Genomic DNA, 17,053 nt, shown 5'->3' on the forward strand with positions numbered 1-17,053 from the left:
TAAGTTATTCTTATCTTATTACATTCGTTGTCTTCGTTTTATTTCATTATCTCTATCCTATCTTTATTGTCTTCATCTTACTTCTTTTGTCCAATTTTCTAGCAACCTAAACTCTCTTTAACCTCGGCGACATCATACAATCTCGTCCTTTTATTCTTTAATCGAGTGTAGAGTTTTATAGGTTTGACTCTTTAAAAAAGAGCAACTTTCATCACTCTGTTGTCATTCTCTGTAAGATATTATAAAAATAATAGTTTATCTCAAACTTTTATTTTTTTTATCAAATGACCCAAATGTAATAAAAATAACATTATTTTATTCTTATTAAAACATCAACATCAATTATTTCAGCATCTTTATCATGTTATATATATAAAGTTGATATCAATATTTTAGTAAGGATATATTAATTATTTTTTCTTTAAGAAAATTTATGTTTTGGCAAAAATAGACAAAATAATTTATATCAGCTCAAAGGTGTTGTACTGTTTTGTCACATTCGTGTTAATTTGAAAAAGAAAATTGAGGTTAAAAAAGAATGCAATAAAAACGTAAGGGTTATACTAACGATGGTCTAGTATGATGAGGCACTGGATTGGAAGGATCGTCTTTGCCTCTGCAATACCGATCTGAATTTATCGGTCAATAACAAAAAAATGATTCAATCAAAATCCTTGGATGATTTATGATTTATATGTTTAAAAAATCGTGATAACTTAAATTTAATCAAAATTTATTTTTATAATGTAAAAAAGTATTTATATTTAAAGCAATAAAAATAACTCAAACGTATTATATAAGAATTACTGTTTATTTTTATTTAATTAAAAAAATTTAAGAAAATTTTTAAAATTTTATTGCATAATATCAATAAATGATAAATTTAAAACTATTTTTGTTAAAGTAAAATTAAAAAAATAAAATCTAAATAAAAATAGAAAATGAAAATAAATAAAATTAATCAAACTGAATTTTCATAAATAGTTCAACTTTTTTAAAATTAAATTCAATAATAAAAATTTTAGAGAGAAAGAGAAAAATCAAATAAAATGAATTCTCTAAAACTGGCATAACATTAATGGAAAAAAATAAAAAATAAAAAAAGCCAAATCAACGTTGTTTTATTTTACATAAAAATGAAAAAAATAAAGAAAATAAGAATAATAATGAACTTTCATTAATTTGCTAGTAAATCATTAATATATATATAATTTTACACATATTTAGGACCGTTGGATGAGTGAAAATAGATGGTTCAAATTGACAAAAGAATACGTAAAGATATTCACTTGAAAAAATAACAAGAAGTCAATCTTAACTATCTATTTTCACTCATTAAGCAGTCTCAAATCTGAATAAAACTAAAAACTTTTACATTATACTAACCCATATGTATATTACCCATATATATTATGTGGTGAAGCACATATAGGGGCATGGGATGGGGTAGGAGAATTTTGTTAATTCCACTGTTATACTTACATTACATTGCCATAGGCACTGTCAAACAAACAAATAAGAATTTTCAAAAAGAAAAGAGAATCAGCTCAAAATTTTGAAGTAATCATTCAAGATATCCTATAGATATATGATAATATTTACACAAATCCCATTTACCATTCAATGTGCATATATATATATATATATGCCTGGAAATTTAGAAACTTGGTGTTGTGTTTGTAGTAGAACTGCCATTGCTAACCCATTTTATCATCACAGAATCTGGAGAACGAGGCATCGGTCCACTCTTCAACAGCCCACCTTCCTCCTCCGCCGTAAACATATCCATTTCTACGGCTTTTCCTTTCTTGTAATCCTCATTCTTTATCCCCATCAATGCCTCAACCACTTGTGCCATCGTCGGCCTCATGTCCTTCTCGTCTTGCAGGCACCAAAACGCCACCTCCGCCACTCCGGCTATAGCATTCCTAACCTTGTTGTTCGTTTCGAACCCGAGGGATGGATCCACCAGATCATGCAATGCTCCATTTTGGATCTTGTTGATCGCCATGTTCCACAAGTTGATCTCGTGGCGGTGCCTTGTGATGTCGACCGCTGGTTTCGATGATATTAGCTCAATTAGTACGACCCCGAAGCTGAATACGTCGCTCTTGCTAGTAAGCTGGTAGCACTGGTGGTATTCAGGGTCGACGTAACCGGGAGTCCCTTGTGGAGCGGTGGAAACATGTGTGACATCGGACGGAAAGAGTCGGGACAGTCCGAAATCCGCGACCTTGACATGAAAATCCTTGTCGAGGAGGATGTTGTTGGTTTTGACATCACGGTGGATGGTTTCAGAAGCATGGAGATACATCAATGCATCTGCAGTCTCTATGGCAATCTCCAACCGGATGTTCCAAGAGAGTGCCCCTGGTTTGGCAAGGTCACCATGAAGATGGTCTGCAACGGTGCCATTCGGTATATATTCGTATACGAGCAAGAGTTCCCGACTGTGCCTCGACGTACTTCCGTAAAGTGAGACGAGATTTTGATGGCGCAACCGAGTTAGGATCCCAACTTCGTTCATGAATTGCTCAACTCTCTTGTAGTTGTTTTCGTACAATCGTTTAACAGCAACAGCTCGACCGTCTCGAAGTTTGCCTAGTGAAGAAAGTCGGAAATGAAAATCGATAGACCTATCGACAAACCGATGATTCAAGAATATAGTGTTTCTTACCATAATATACAGTTCCAAAGCCTCCATCACCAAGTTCCCTATCGGAATCGAAATTGTTGGTAGCTTCTTCAAGTTCCTTATAAGTGAATACATGGACGCAAGCAAAGCTATCACCCTTCTCAGAATCGACTACCGAAGAGTGGTCCAAAGAGCTCTTGCTGGTAAGGAAATATGATTTGAAGATCCCTTTACCGCGGCGATGTCGTAGCCAGAAACAGAAGATGACGCACGTGATTAGTATTCCTCCGGCAGCGGCACCGAAACCTGCATATGTTACATCGAATCTTCATTTCAATTCCGTAAAAAAAATGCATGAAGCAACCGTCTAAGAATGAAACAGAGGAGGATCAGGGGATCATATTACCGATGAGCAGCTTTGTTTGCAAGCTAAAACCCTTACCTGAAATACAAAAATATATGAAGTTATATATATATATTAAACTTGCTATGAAGTGAATGGCAACTGCCGAAGCAATAGTGCAAATGAAAGATAACTGATAACTTGCCTCTCGAGTAAAACCGATTCAGGAAAGCTAAAATGAAAAAAATAACAAAAAAAAAATATGAAGAAGTCATGGAAGGAAGAATTGGTAGAGTTAGAATGTATGCCCTATGCAGTTACCGTCGTTGCAGGTCTTAGGATGAGGTCCGTCCGAGCAAAAGCAAACGAATTCATCAGTATTACCGAAACCGCAGCGGCCTCCACTTCTCTTACAGTTGCTGCAACTATGTGCAATCCAGTTCAAAACGAACCCCAACTTCAAAACGTCGGTATAATTCATTCGTAATAAGCTAACGAAACTAACACCGTCGTTGACGTACACGGGGGATTCGATCAGAGTTTGGCATGACTCGATCGAGTAATTAGTATTCTCCAAAGCTTCTTTGTGGAAAACAGCGAAGGAATGGAATGAAGTATTGCTAGCACAACTTACTGGATATGTATGGTACGTCGGTTGCCCCTCACAGTAGTATAAAATGGAAAGATTGACATTATCAGGACTAAGGCTAAACGGAGTTCGATCGAGACTAACATTTTTCCAGGGAGTCGGACAATGATCCTCATGAACAACAGAATTGACAACAAGCAATGAATTGTTGTTGTAAAATATATCTCTGATGATGTAAGTTTCCTCAGAAATTTTGAGTATAGGATCTTTCTCTTTGCAGGTGATCTCGAAGTTCGGATATCCGCAGAACGATTCTTGTTCTTTGAAAATCCAAAAAGGGTAGCTTATATCGGGACCGTTACCACAGCTTCGACGCATACAAGCTTCGAAGTGTGAGTCGGCGGACATGGTTCCGGGTGCCATTGCTAAGGTGATCAAGAAGATGATCATTACATAGGGAAATGATCTAAAATTTATCAGCTTTTGTGGATCCATTTGAGGAGAAAGCAAGAAGGGATAGCATGAACTAGAAATGGTATTTGAGCTTTTAATTTTTGAATCAAGTGTGATCGGATTTCGAAAAGGAAAACAAAAACAAAACAATTATTAAAGTGAAGGCAAAGATATTGCTGTTTAGTGTACAACTTCCTACCTAGATTGACTATACTACATTCAGATCAATGGTGTAGGTTTGCCTGATCTCATGCATCCATAAAAGTGAACTCTATGGGCCAATAAACTATTGTTTTTTCAAATGATTCGGTGGCTCCTACCCTTTTAATTGCTTCAATGGAAGCCAACCTATGCATGAAACCCGCTACAAATATATTTATTACGTATGCAATCGCGATAAATATAATTCGTTCAATAATAAAAATAATATAACAATATATTTTTTTTAAAAATAGATTAAACTGCTCTTTATAATTAAGTGAAAGTAGTGACATCTACTGAGACTTGAGGATGAACAAATACTCATCTTAAAATTTAATTTTTTAATGTAATTACTTATTTTATTAATTGCACGCATCTTAAAATTTTATTTATATCCACACGTATAAATTTTTTTTATACGTAACTAATTTATGTTTGTGGACATTTTTAAAAATATTTATGAAACCGTAAGTGAAATCTTATTTGACATGGAAAAAAAGAAATACCTACCCATTGCAAAATGGTGTGGAATAAGTTGAAATTAATATAAAAACAGAAATGTCTTGGTGGTTGAACAGTGAAAGAAAGGATCAGCCACGCCTCTCTATTTCCACTCGACGTGGGAACGATGGGTCTAAAGCATTGGTTCTTCAGATTTGTCAACCTAAGTAAGAAACTTGAAGATTATAGAGAAGAAAATTGGGAAGAATTAAGGGGGAAATGTTTGTTATTATTCAAGGCTGCTTTGTGAATTGTGAGGAATGACGGATTCAAAAGCTGGACATTAATGGAAGCTGCTGGTGAAACACCAGGAAATGTTTTTTGAGGTGGCCCCTCCATGGAACTAAACGTCAAACGATTGGTCATGTTAAGACCAAAAGCTTTTCTGTTATTGGCCATAAGAAAGCTAGGTGTGAAAAGAAGAAAAACTGATACCATTAATGGCCATGGAAAGTATTTATGAATCAGCTATTTCTAAGGATCACTTCTAACTAGGATGGACCCAAGAGTGCTGGGATGCGGTCGCACCCTCTAAGAATTTTAAATTCTTTGTAATTTTTATTAATTATCTAATTTCACAGCACCTAAGATTTTATAACTTCACACCCCTTAAAAATTTTAATATAACTTCTTAAATTCCCACATCATCCATGCTTTTAACAGTATCCTTTACAAGGTAATATCTATAGTTTCAAAGAAAAGTAGGGAGTAGAAATTTCCATGGGATTGAGAGAAAGGGAAAGGAAGGCAGGTGGCTGGTGAAAGATATGGTAGATGATAGCGGCTTAAGTTTCAAATGTCTAAATCTAAACGCTAATTCACCTGCAACAGAGAATTGGTCCATGACCAAGTCCAAATTCAAAATTTCACATGAATTCTTTATCTTTGTTTTTTATTATCACCAACCTCTGTGTGCCTAAATTAACTATTCAATAGAAGCTGAACTGCACTTTCCTTTAAAAACCTTTTTTTATAAAAAAAAATTACAGATTTACGCCCACATAAATCAGCTTAAATGATTAAATATTCGTTGATTTAGTGAGGTAAAGTATTAGATTTTAAAATAAGATTAAAAATTTAAATTTCGACATTATAAAATAAACTAGACTAGAAAAATTGTCTCCATCATAAATATCTAATATTTAATTTAAATTAATTAACTAATAAAATAATTAGAATGATACATACAAGTAGTATGACCTGATATATCAATAAAGCCTTATTTTTATGGTATTAGTGCTGCCAGGCCTATAATGGTCCGAAGTACAAGCCCAAGAGGTCGAATGAGGACGAATAAGACAGAAGACCTCATCCCACAAATGTTAGTAAAATTCAAATTCGTTTTTTATATATATATTTTATAATAAAATATAATAATTTAATTAATTAATATAAATATGATTTTAATAAGAAATTGTAATTACATATACAAATTTTGATTAAATTTTTTTAATGATTATTTTTTATCTCACCACAATTCACCTTACCAATATAAATATATATTCTATTATTAATTTTAATCACGACTTCAATATTCAATCTCATTATTATTTTTATTTTTATATTTATGATCAATTCAAACAAATCATCACATTCATCTCTAACTACTAAAGTAAAAAAAATAAACTATAAAGTGAAATTAGGATTTCTTGGCTCATTGCAAATTAATAATTTGTTCTTTTTATTAATCTAAGATGTTTACCCTGTAATCTTTGGTGCTCGAACTTGAAATCTCTTAGAATAACAACTATTCCCTTGACCATTAGGATAGCTTAGTTAGTGCTAATACTTTATTCTTAGACATAGAATTAGCATAACAAGTATATTATACCATGACCTAGGATTAATGTGGAATGTCAATGACCCCTAAGAAGAGTCTAAGGAAAGACAACCCTAATTTAAGGCTAGGAAAATATACGACCGAAAATGTTATAAAAGAAACATAACATTTTTAGTTGATACACCTTAAAATTCAATTTTTTTGGTTGTATATTTTCTTTTGTAACATTTTAGGTTGACAACTGTGGTAATCTTATTTTAAGTTTGGTTCATTCGCAACACGAAAAAATAAGGTACTATTTTTGAAGTTAAACTACTATCATTATACTTATTTCTTATTCAAAATAAACTAATTACATTAAAGGGATATTTTTCTTAAAGTTAATTTCTGAATAACAAAAATATAATATACGATAAATGATTAAAAATTTAACCAAACAATATGAAAAGAAATAAAATATATAAACAAATATACTATTGATTAGCACTATTCATATTCGTAATCTATCCACAAGAGCTACAACAACGCGTGGTTAGAAGATACGTGGTTTGACCCGATGACAGGCTACCATTTTGAGTTGAACAATGTAGAATGGAGCTTTGAGAGATTGTGCGTACCTGGCTTTTTGCAGACTGGGTATCGAGGTGAACTCACGTTATCGCACAGACCTTTGTGGCTGTTGCATTTCCCACAGAAAATTTCGGGAAAATTATACTCCACGTCAAATCCCAGTCTCCATCTCCCAGATCCCAAAATTTCCGGCCCTTCTCTATTGAGTTGTTGAAAATTTGTCCGATTAATCTGAACTTGGATAACTCCGCCGTGACAAGAGCGGCTAAACCGTTCATAAGAACCCCTATCTACTAAATCCGCATAGAAAGAATTTGACCCTTGGGTGCACGGGAATCGAACCCCATCGCTTGGTACTACCGATTCGTCGCAATCGTAAAAGAAAGTAAGGTTTCGGTTTGTTGGAGGGAATGAAAAGGGGTATCCCAGAGTTATGTTATGGATGCGAGGCGAAGGACAAATTCCTTCCCACAGATCGTCTCTAGCGATTGTCATTCTATAACCGGGTTGATCGACGGAAATCAATCGGAATTCATCGGCACCGATTCTTATGACGGGCTCGTCGTCTTCCTCATCGCATTTGGTCAACTCAAAGCCTTCGTTGTGACAGATTCCGGGGCTACCCTCCTTCCAAAATGGGAAGACGAAGCGCGACATGTTTCCACAACGGAAACTTTCATAACACTGCATACCTGTTGCATTTTGGGCGTATGATATTGGGAGCTGGGCGAAGAACAGTAAACTGATTGACAAGAAAGTGGAGAGGTGATGCATTTTTTGAAGTTGTGAGTGGAACAGGAGAGGGGAAGATATATAAAATTTTGGAAAATTATGTAATCTTTCAAGGATTAAAATGTAAATAAATGGACTGTTCCATTTGACCGAATAAATGAAGATTACGTAGCTTGTTTAGAAATTTCCATGGAAGACAAAAGGAAGATCTGACAGGAACAGCTGATGACTTTTGACTTGCTCCATGGTTGGTAGAAAACGCAATGCCTGGGGAAGTTACGTTGAAATTCATCTCTTCATTCAGATTAAAACCGTTTTGGGTAGACTACATATGTAGTACCTAAGTTATTGTTTTTCTGTTTTAGTACCCAAATTTTATTTCTTTTTCAAAATCATATAAATTTAGTTTAGGTTTTAATTGGTTACCCGCCGTAAAAAAATTAACAAATTGTTGATGTCATTATTTTATGGTGACACGTCAACGTACCGTTAAGTTTTTAACGACATGAGTACCGAAATGAAACCTAAACTAATGTTAGGTATGATTTTGAAAAAAAAAATCAAGTTTATATCAAAATGGTACAAAGAAATAATTTAGTACTATATGTGTAGTTTATCCTTTCAACTATCAGAACAAAAGTAACAATTTGAGTAACAAAACGGAACAAAAGTAATAGTTTTAGATCAAGTTTTGAAGAGGCCCATAATAGAGACAACCATCCAAACATAGGTTGCTCTATTCACAAACACAAGATTCGATCTTTTGACCTTATCTATGAAATTTAGTGTCTCGTCCATTAGACCAACAATTGGCTCCTAAACCTATTAGGTAAATTATACTGTTCAGCACTAAACTTTACTCTCTCTCCTATTTTGCTCACTGTACTTTCAATTTTTCTAATTTGCTCACTGAATTTACATATTGAATCATTTTGCTTACTATGTCATTAACTTTTTAATGGCGTGATGATTTGTCATTTTTTATTATTATTTAATATAAATAACTGAACATATAAAGCATAAATTACGTCATTCACTGAACTTTACTCTCTCTCATATTTGCTCACCCAACTATAAAATAAAAACATAAGGTCACCAGATGCCACCGCCGGCCACCGCCGACTGCTGTAGATGGTGGTCGTTTGGTCCCAAATTTCATAGGTTGCTTCGTCGACACCTTGAGTCTGAATCCAACCTCCATTTTGTCGGAACTTGCTTCTAAGTCCACGAATTGGAGATTGATAGTGAGGAAGCTAAATATTTCAGTAGAGAATCAATATTTTGGGACATCTTCTGGTGAACAACCACCAGATTCAGACTCAGGAGGTCAGACGAACCGACATATGAATTTTGAGACCTAAACTAAATGTTAGGTATGATTTTGAAAAAAAAAATCAAGTTTTATCAAAATGGTACAAAAGAAATAATTTAAGTACTATATGTGTAGTTTATCCTTTCAACTATCAGAACAAAAGTAACAATTTGAGTAACAAAACGGAACAAAAGTAATAGTTTTAGATCAAGTTTTGAAGAGGCCCATAATAGAGACAACCATCCAAACATAGGTTGCTCTATTCACAAACATCAAGATTCGATCTTTTGACCTTATCTATGAAATTTAGTGTCTCGTCCATTAGACCAACAATTAATTGGCTCCTAAACCTATTAGGTAAATTATACTGTTCAGCACTAAACTTTACTCTCTCTCCTATTTTGCTCACTGTACTTTCAATTTTTCTAATTTGCTCACTGAATTTTACATATTGAATCATTTTGCTTACTATGTCATTAACTTTTTAATGGCGTGATGATTTGTCATTTTTTATTATTATTTAATATAAATAATTGAACATATAAAGCATAAATTACGTCATTCCTCACTGAACTTTACTCTCTCTCATATTTTGCTCACCCAACTATAAAATAAAAACATAAGGTCACCAGATGCCACCGCCGGCCACCGCCGACTGCTGTAGATGGTGGTCGTTTGGTCCCAAATTTCATAGGTTGCTTCGTCTCGACACCTTGAGTCTGAATCCAACCTCCATTTTGTCGGAACTTGCTTCTAAGTCCACGAATTGGAGATTGATAGTGAGGAAGCTAAAATATTTCAGTAGAGAATCACATATTTTGGGACATCTTTCTGGTGAAACAACCACCAGATTCAGACTCAGGAGGTCAAGACGAACCGACATATGAATTTTGAGACTGAACAACCACCGTCAACGACGGTTAACGGTGGTCGACAATGACATCCAACCACCTTATATTTTTATTTTATAGTAGGGTGAGCAAAATAGGAGAGTGAGTAAAGTTCAGGGAGGAACAATGTAATTTATGATTAAATAATAATAATAATAAAAATGACATGTCATCACAATTTATGATTAAATAATAATAATAATAATAAAAATGACATGTCATCACAACGTTAGAGAGATAACGACAGAGTGAGCAAAACGATTCAATCTGTAAAGTTCAGTAAACAAATTTGAAAAATTAAAAATACGGTGAGCAAACCAAGAGAGAAATAAAGTTCAGTGAGGAACGGTATTATATAAGTTGATATTTATTGTTAACAACTATTTTATATTTAAAAATTCCTGATTATTTATTCTCACGCTTAGATTTTAAGTTATAATTTAATAGGCGAGTATTGACGAGAATTCAATGTATCTACTATGGCTGTAAATGAGATGAGATAGATCGCGAGATACTCGAGATCGACTCGATCAAGGCTCGATAAATACTCGGATCGAATGGACTCGACTCGAGTTCTTAACGAGCCGAAACGAGCTACTTGATATTCGACTCGAAAAGCTCGTGAGAAGCTCGAAAACATAATATATTAAGATTTTATTTTTTTAAAAATAAATTATTAATAATATTAACATTTATGTATTGATTTTTTTTAAAATACAGTAAGATTTTCATGTATTTAAGGTTCAAGTTCGAGTTTGAGGATTCAATCGAGTTAAGTTTAAGAATTTTTTTCTTCATTTCGAGCTGCTCACGAGCTTCAGTTCAAGATTTCTAGTTCGAGCCGAGCTTAAAAATTTTAAGCTCGCGAGTTTTCGAGTCGAGTCGAGCTCAACACTACTCGAGCTCTACTCGGCATCTACAATTCACATTTGTTTGGATGGGTGGTAATAAACAAACCTTTATTCTCTAACGTGTATTTCCTTCGCACGCATGAACACGTGATCACGTGCAATGCGGAACCGCCAATTGTACCACACGTAAATAAAATAAACCTGTGTCCTCTAATAGAAAGTAATTTCTTAAGAATTTAATTAGTTGGAATCATATTCCAAAATTTAGTGTATATATACACACACATCACTACTTTCATGAAAATTAAACATTGAATCGGAGGTTTGACCAAATTTTTAAACATAAATATATTCATTACGTAACAATTATTAATTAAGCTTTCTTTAGGGTTCTAGTCTTTCTACCCAATGAAATCTGTGATTTAATCACTTCATTACTTCTAATTTTATTATTTTACTATAAATTAGTTACGGACAAAATTAATACATTTTTATTGTAACATTAGAATTTAATTTTAAAAAACTAATGTAGTAACGTATAATATTTATCCGTATATTTAAATTTATTATTGGTGAATATAATCTCTAAAATTTTCTTTGTGATTAATTAGATTGTTAATGTTTTATTTAACGATATATATATATATATAGTTTAGGGTTTATATTTGGTAATCATGTCTATAACTTAGGGTTTGGAATTTAAGATTTATTGTTTAAAGTGTAAGGTCAAGTATTTAATTTTAAATTTTAAAGCTCACATAAATAGAGTTGTGTAAAGTTTACATAGTTTAAATACCAAATAATAATCCTTAAACAACTAGATAAAATGGAATAATCAATTTTAGTTGAATAATGACTACTACTCTTGATCGGTGACAAATACCATAATTTAGAGGAGAATTTGACCTAATACTTAAACCTTCAAAAGTTATAAAGGATCATGAAAGTTATTAAAATATTATAAAAATGGTCAATACAATGTTAAAATAAATGTAAAATTTTGGTAAATTTAATGAATATTGTATAATTCTTAAAACATAATGACCAAAGTGATTATTTGAACATAGTTTAATAACCTCGGAGTATTTTACCCTCTAAATTTTGCAAAGGCATTTGAGAATTTGACCTGATGACTTGGGCACTTTGGTAAACCCACATCTAAAAAAGACTAAGGGAATTTATCAGTTCACACTTTTCTTTTTCTTTTGTTTGAATATAAAACATATGTTTAGGGTGAAAAGATTATTCAATAAAAACCAACCTATGTACATGCATGACAAAGTCCTCTCGAAGGTTAACTTAACTTCCAAAAAATATTGAATATGTTAAATAATTAGTGTATTAGTTGCGATTATGATACAATAAAGATTATAATACGCTTACACCAACTAATAATATAATAACGTTTCTATATATAACACGTTAAACTAATAAATGTAATTGAATATTTAATAAATGATTATCAATGTACGAACTAACAAATAATTCATGGCATTATCAATATTGATTTATGACACTCGAGACGTACTTTGCACTATATGGGCCTGGATCACTGTTATCAAAAAGTCCTCGAACTACTCCTCGACTAACCTGCATAAGGAAACAAATTCCAAACGTTGAGCTAACTAACTCAGTGCCACACTAACAACTAAGTCATACTAAAGTGTTCATGTCATGCTCAAGCTAACTGATGATTGTAATAGTGAGTATACTCATATATTGTACTCTCTACTCTATGGTAGACATCATGGTGCGGCTGAGGGTTTGTATCTCAGAGTGCACACACTCCTCTAGTCTACCAAGGTTGGTTGCCCGAAATCTCTGCATCGGTCAACCCCCTCGACTAGCTCACTCCTTGAGTGTCGACCTTGCACCCAAGCTAGTTAGCTTTAAGTGCCTCGCACACTACCTAAGGGTATATCTGGACTAAATCTATATTTTTGATAATGCTAGTATTTTCTAAGGAACTCGGGTGTCCTAATCGTTTCCCGAGCATCATCCAAGACTATTTTTATGTCATCCTAGTTGATCTTGTTTCTAAGTATAAAATTAATATCATTAATATTCTCACTTGAAGTCTTATTTGATGATAAAATGACGTGTGGAGGTACCTCAAGTCTAATTCCCTTAAAAATGTTATTTTTGCCCAAAACATACTGAAAGTAACGATACTAGCCCTAGAGTATTGATACTTTTAAACATTTTGTTCTGCCCAGTTTCGAAATTTTCTGGGAGTTTCGAAACTATGACCCAAAGTTTCAAAACTCTTAAAAGAGTTTCGATGCTCCTACCCAAAAAACACGATTTTACCTAGAAACAAAGAACAAGTATCGATATTATCCCTATAGTACCGATACTCTACATGCATAAGTCATAAAAAAGTATGAACAACTATATATTTCAATCCCAAAGACCTTAGTGAGGTCCCCAAACATGTTTAAAATTTTATTTGATCAACAAGAGTCATAATAGAGGCTTTAAACACATTTATAACTCTAAAACAAGAATTTTACCATGAAAATGCTTATCATGCTCAACTCAAAATTTAAACTATCTTGAACTTCTAATGACTCACTAAGAGTTTAAAAGACTTGTAAAGCTAATACCTGACTCATTGGATGACTAGAAACTTTCTCAACCCACTTAAGATTCAACTTTTCTTTTCTTTTAGCTCTTAAGCTTTCTCCTATCTCATTCACTAAACAAAATGAGAAAATAGATTACTAATCCATCTAGGGGTTGAATAACATCTAAAAAAACTCCCTATAACTCAAAACCTAACTAGAATCCATGGATTCCCATAAATCTCTCAAGACCCATTTTTGGTTATATGCATAAAAACTAATGAAATAGAACTTAAAACAAAGCTTGGAGGATGAATATTGACATTTTCACCTTAGTTTCACCACACTATAGTTGAAATGCTTGAACTCTCACTTGAAATGGAAGAGGGAAGAAATAAATTATGGAATAAAGAAGAAGAGCATTTGGTGAGACGATAAGAGGGAGTGGTTAACGTAAAAACATAATATATGGGAGGGTTTTCACCTTTCAAAATTAACCATGGGTAAACTACACTTTTAGTCCCCAAATTTCTAATTTACACAACACCCATAACAAACCAAAAACTTGGGCTCTAATTCAAGCCCAAAAGTAACAAACTTGGTCCATTATACTGTAAGGTCCATTTAGCTCAAACTTTGGGTCTCGGGCTGACCCAAACTACTAACCTGAGTTTCAAGGTGTTACAATTCTCCCCTTATAACAAGAAATTTTATCCTCGAAATTTACCTAGATAGAAAATATGCGGATACTAGAGCTTCATATATTCCTCTGTTTCCTAAGTAGCTTCCTTGACCCCGTGATTTATCCAAAGTACTTTTACTAAAGGAATCTTATTGTTTCTCAACTCTTTCACTTCTCTGGCTAGGATTCTAATCGGTCCATCCTCATAAGACATGTCGGGGGTTAACTTAACTTGCTCTAAGGATAAGACATGAGATGGGTCAGAACGATATCTTCTAAGCATGGACACATGAAACACATTATGAATGCGCTCTAGCTCTGGGGGTAAGGATGAATGATAAGTGACCGACCCTACACTCTCAAGTACTCATAAGGACTAATGAAACGAGGAGTTAATTTTTCTTTGTGTCCAAACCGAAGTATTTTCTTTCATGGGGACACCTTAAAGAATACCTTGTCTCCTACTTTGAACTCGATTTCCTTGTGTTTCATATATGCATACGATCTTTACCTATTTGAAGCATCGCTAAGCCTGCTATGAATTACCTTGGCATTTTCTTCAGTATCTCGGATCAGATATGGTCCCACTATTTTCCCTTCACTAACCTCAGTCCAGCAAAGAGCAGTTCTACATTTGCATCCATACAGAGAGTCTGTATGCTCGACTGTTAACTGTTGTTATACGCGAACTCCATCAATGGTAGGTGATCTTCCCAACTACCCTCAAGATCTATAATAATACATCTAAGCATATCCTTAAGAATTTGAATAACGTGCTCTGACTGACCGTCTGTCTGAAGGTGAAATGTGGTGCTGAAATGAAGCTTGATACCTAGGGAACTGTGAAGAGCTTCCCAAAATTGAGAAGTCAATCTAGTGTCTCTATCTGAGATAATCGAAGTCAGGACTCCATACAACCTCACTATCTTGCGAATATAGAGTTGTGCTAGACTCTCAAAGGTAAAGTTCATTCTAACTAGTAAAAAGTGAGTAGACTTGGTCAACCAATCTACTATCACCCACATATCAGCATGCTTACGTCTCATCATCGGTAATCCCATCACGAAATCTATAGTTACTTGATCCTATTTCCACTACGGTATATGAATCAGCTGGAGTAACCCTGAGGGAGCATGATGTTCCACCTTAACATGTTGGCACACCAATCACTTTGCTAAAAACTCATAAACCTTTCTTTTCATTCCTGGCCAAAATTACAACGGTCGAAACTCTTGTTACATCTTATTGCTACCAAGATAGACAGAAAATGGACTACAATGGGCTTCATGAAGGATATTTCTATGCAACTGCTTAACATTATGCACACATAACTGACCTCTAAAATACAATACGTTACTATCTCGCATTTTGAACCCTGGGGCCTTGCCTTGGTGGACTTACTCCACGTGAGCTCTTACACTACTATCAGAACTTTGAAGTTTCTTGACTTCACTCACTAGCTTGGGTTCTACTTTAAGTTCAGCTAATAAGCCTTCATCTCTGGATATACTCAGGCGTGCTAACAAGGCTCTAATCTCTAACATTGACTTTCCGCTGAGCGCATCAGCCACAACGTTCACTTTTTCAAGGTGATAATCGATAACATAGTCATAATCTTTAAACTTTTGTGATCTGTGAAGATATTCCATTTTTACCCAAACAAGTAATGCCTCCAAATCTTGAACGCTAAAACAATTGTTGTAAGGTCTAAATCGTGGGTGGAGTAATTCCGCTCGTGAGGCTTGAGCTGACGAGATGCATACACTACTATCTTTCCATATTGTATCAAAACACATTCCAAACCGTTTAACGAAGCATCACTATATATGATAAACTCTTTTCCCGACGTAGACTGGGTTAAGACTGGGGCTTAGGTCAATAAGGTCTTCAATTGCTCGAAACTATACTGTTGTTTCTCACCCTACACAAATGGTACACCTTTCTAAAAACAACTTTATCATCGAGGCGGCTATCATCGAAAAGCCCTTTACGAAGTGATGATAATAGCTTGCAAGACCTAAGAAACTACGTACTTCGATTACGTTCTTGGGTAGCTCACACTCAAGAACTGCTTTAACTTTTTCAGGATCAAATCTGATGTCATTCTCTGTAATTGCATGCCCTAAAAATGAAACCTCGGATAACCAGAACTTGTACTTGCAAAACATGGCAAACAACTATCAGTCTCGAAGGTTCTAAAGAACTATGTGGATGTGTCGATCATGCTTATCCTCTGAACGAGAATACACCAAAATATATTTTATGAAAACCACAACAAACTGATCCAAGTACGAGTGAAAAATCGATTCATGAGATCCATGAATATCACCAGGGCGTTGGTGAGTCCAAAAGACATTACCAGGAACTCATAATAACCGTATCTTGTCCTAAATATCATTTTCGCTATGTCCGTTTCTTTAACCTTCAACTAGTAGTACCTAGATCTTAGGTCTATTTTAAAGAAGACACACACTCCCCTGAGGTGGTTAAAGAGGTCATTAATTATGGGTAAGGGAAAATAGTTATTGATGGTCAGTTTATTCAATTGTCGATAATTGATGCAAAACCTCATCAACCTGTCTTTCTTCTTAACGAAGAGAACTGACGCTCCCCATGGATAGATACTTGGAATGATGAAACCCTTTTCTAGCAACTCCAAAATTTGAACCTTTAACTCTTTTAGTTCATTATGTATCATACGATAGGGGAAATGAACAGCAGAGTGACCCTGACATTACCTCAATCTCTAACTCTAACTTTCGATCTGGTAGTAACCCTGGTAACTTCTCAGGAAAAAATCTGGAAAATCTCTGACAGTTTTGATGTCCTCAATTCGCGGAAATACTATCTTGAGTCAACTACATGAGCCAAAAAGGCTTCATAACCCTAATCAAGTATCATTTAAGCTTTAAGGGATGAAACAACCCTTACACCCATTGACTTTTTGCCA

The 17,053-nt window shown here is 34.2% G+C and overlaps 2 protein-coding genes and 1 long non-coding RNA gene across 3 annotated transcripts; 1 reads left to right on the forward strand and 2 right to left on the reverse strand.

Annotated features, from left to right (window-relative positions):
• Nucleotides 1–1,574: 1,574 nt before the first annotated feature.
• On the reverse strand, nucleotides 1,575–7,846 carry LOC120135188 (LEAF RUST 10 DISEASE-RESISTANCE LOCUS RECEPTOR-LIKE PROTEIN KINASE-like 1.2). Its single transcript, XM_039151505.1, has 5 exons — nucleotides 7,120–7,846; nucleotides 3,042–3,077; nucleotides 2,678–2,941; nucleotides 1,649–2,601; nucleotides 1,575–1,613 (listed from the first exon to the last, which is right to left on the reverse strand). The coding sequence occupies exons 1-4, from the start codon at nucleotides 7,844–7,846 to the stop codon at nucleotides 1,658–1,660; spliced, it is 1,971 nt and encodes a 656-aa protein (XP_039007436.1). The 3' UTR covers nucleotides 1,575–1,613; nucleotides 1,649–1,657.
• LOC120135079 (LEAF RUST 10 DISEASE-RESISTANCE LOCUS RECEPTOR-LIKE PROTEIN KINASE-like 1.2) lies at nucleotides 3,132–4,106 on the reverse strand. The gene has a single exon (XM_039151438.1). The coding sequence runs from the start codon at nucleotides 4,060–4,062 to the stop codon at nucleotides 3,274–3,276; it is 789 nt and encodes a 262-aa protein (XP_039007369.1). The 5' UTR covers nucleotides 4,063–4,106; the 3' UTR covers nucleotides 3,132–3,273.
• Nucleotides 7,847–9,786: 1,940 nt separating the features above from the next.
• On the forward strand, nucleotides 9,787–16,356 carry LOC120135080. Its single transcript, XR_005517223.1, has 3 exons — nucleotides 9,787–9,855; nucleotides 14,004–14,010; nucleotides 16,346–16,356. It is a non-coding gene; the product is annotated as an uncharacterized LOC120135080 (long non-coding RNA).
• Nucleotides 16,357–17,053: the final 697 nt, after the last annotated feature.

This window comes from Hibiscus syriacus, unplaced genomic scaffold (genome assembly GCF_006381635.1).
Source record: "Hibiscus syriacus cultivar Baekdansim isolate YM2019G1 unplaced genomic scaffold, ASM638163v2 tig00110602_pilon, whole genome shotgun sequence".
In the NCBI taxonomy this organism is placed as follows: Eukaryota; Viridiplantae; Streptophyta; class Magnoliopsida; order Malvales; family Malvaceae; genus Hibiscus; species Hibiscus syriacus.

What these genes read in the sequence shown, in the direction of transcription:
- LOC120135079 (XM_039151438.1), bottom strand. Translation starts at nt 4,062, where the DNA reads ATGGATCCACAAAAGCTGATAAATTTTAGATCATTTCCCTATGTAATG.
- LOC120135188 (XM_039151505.1), bottom strand. Translation starts at nt 7,846, where the DNA reads ATGCATCACCTCTCCACTTTCTTGTCAATCAGTTTACTGTTCTTCGCC. An exon ending in CCCAGTCTGCAAAAAGCCAG is followed by an intron (nt 3,078 to 7,119) that starts GTACGCACAATC and finishes TTTGTATTTCAG; the next exon opens with GTAAGGGTTTTAGCTTGCAA. An exon ending in GCAAACAAAGCTGCTCATCG is followed by an intron (nt 2,942 to 3,041) that starts GTAATATGATCC and finishes TAACATATGCAG; the next exon opens with GTTTCGGTGCCGCTGCCGGA.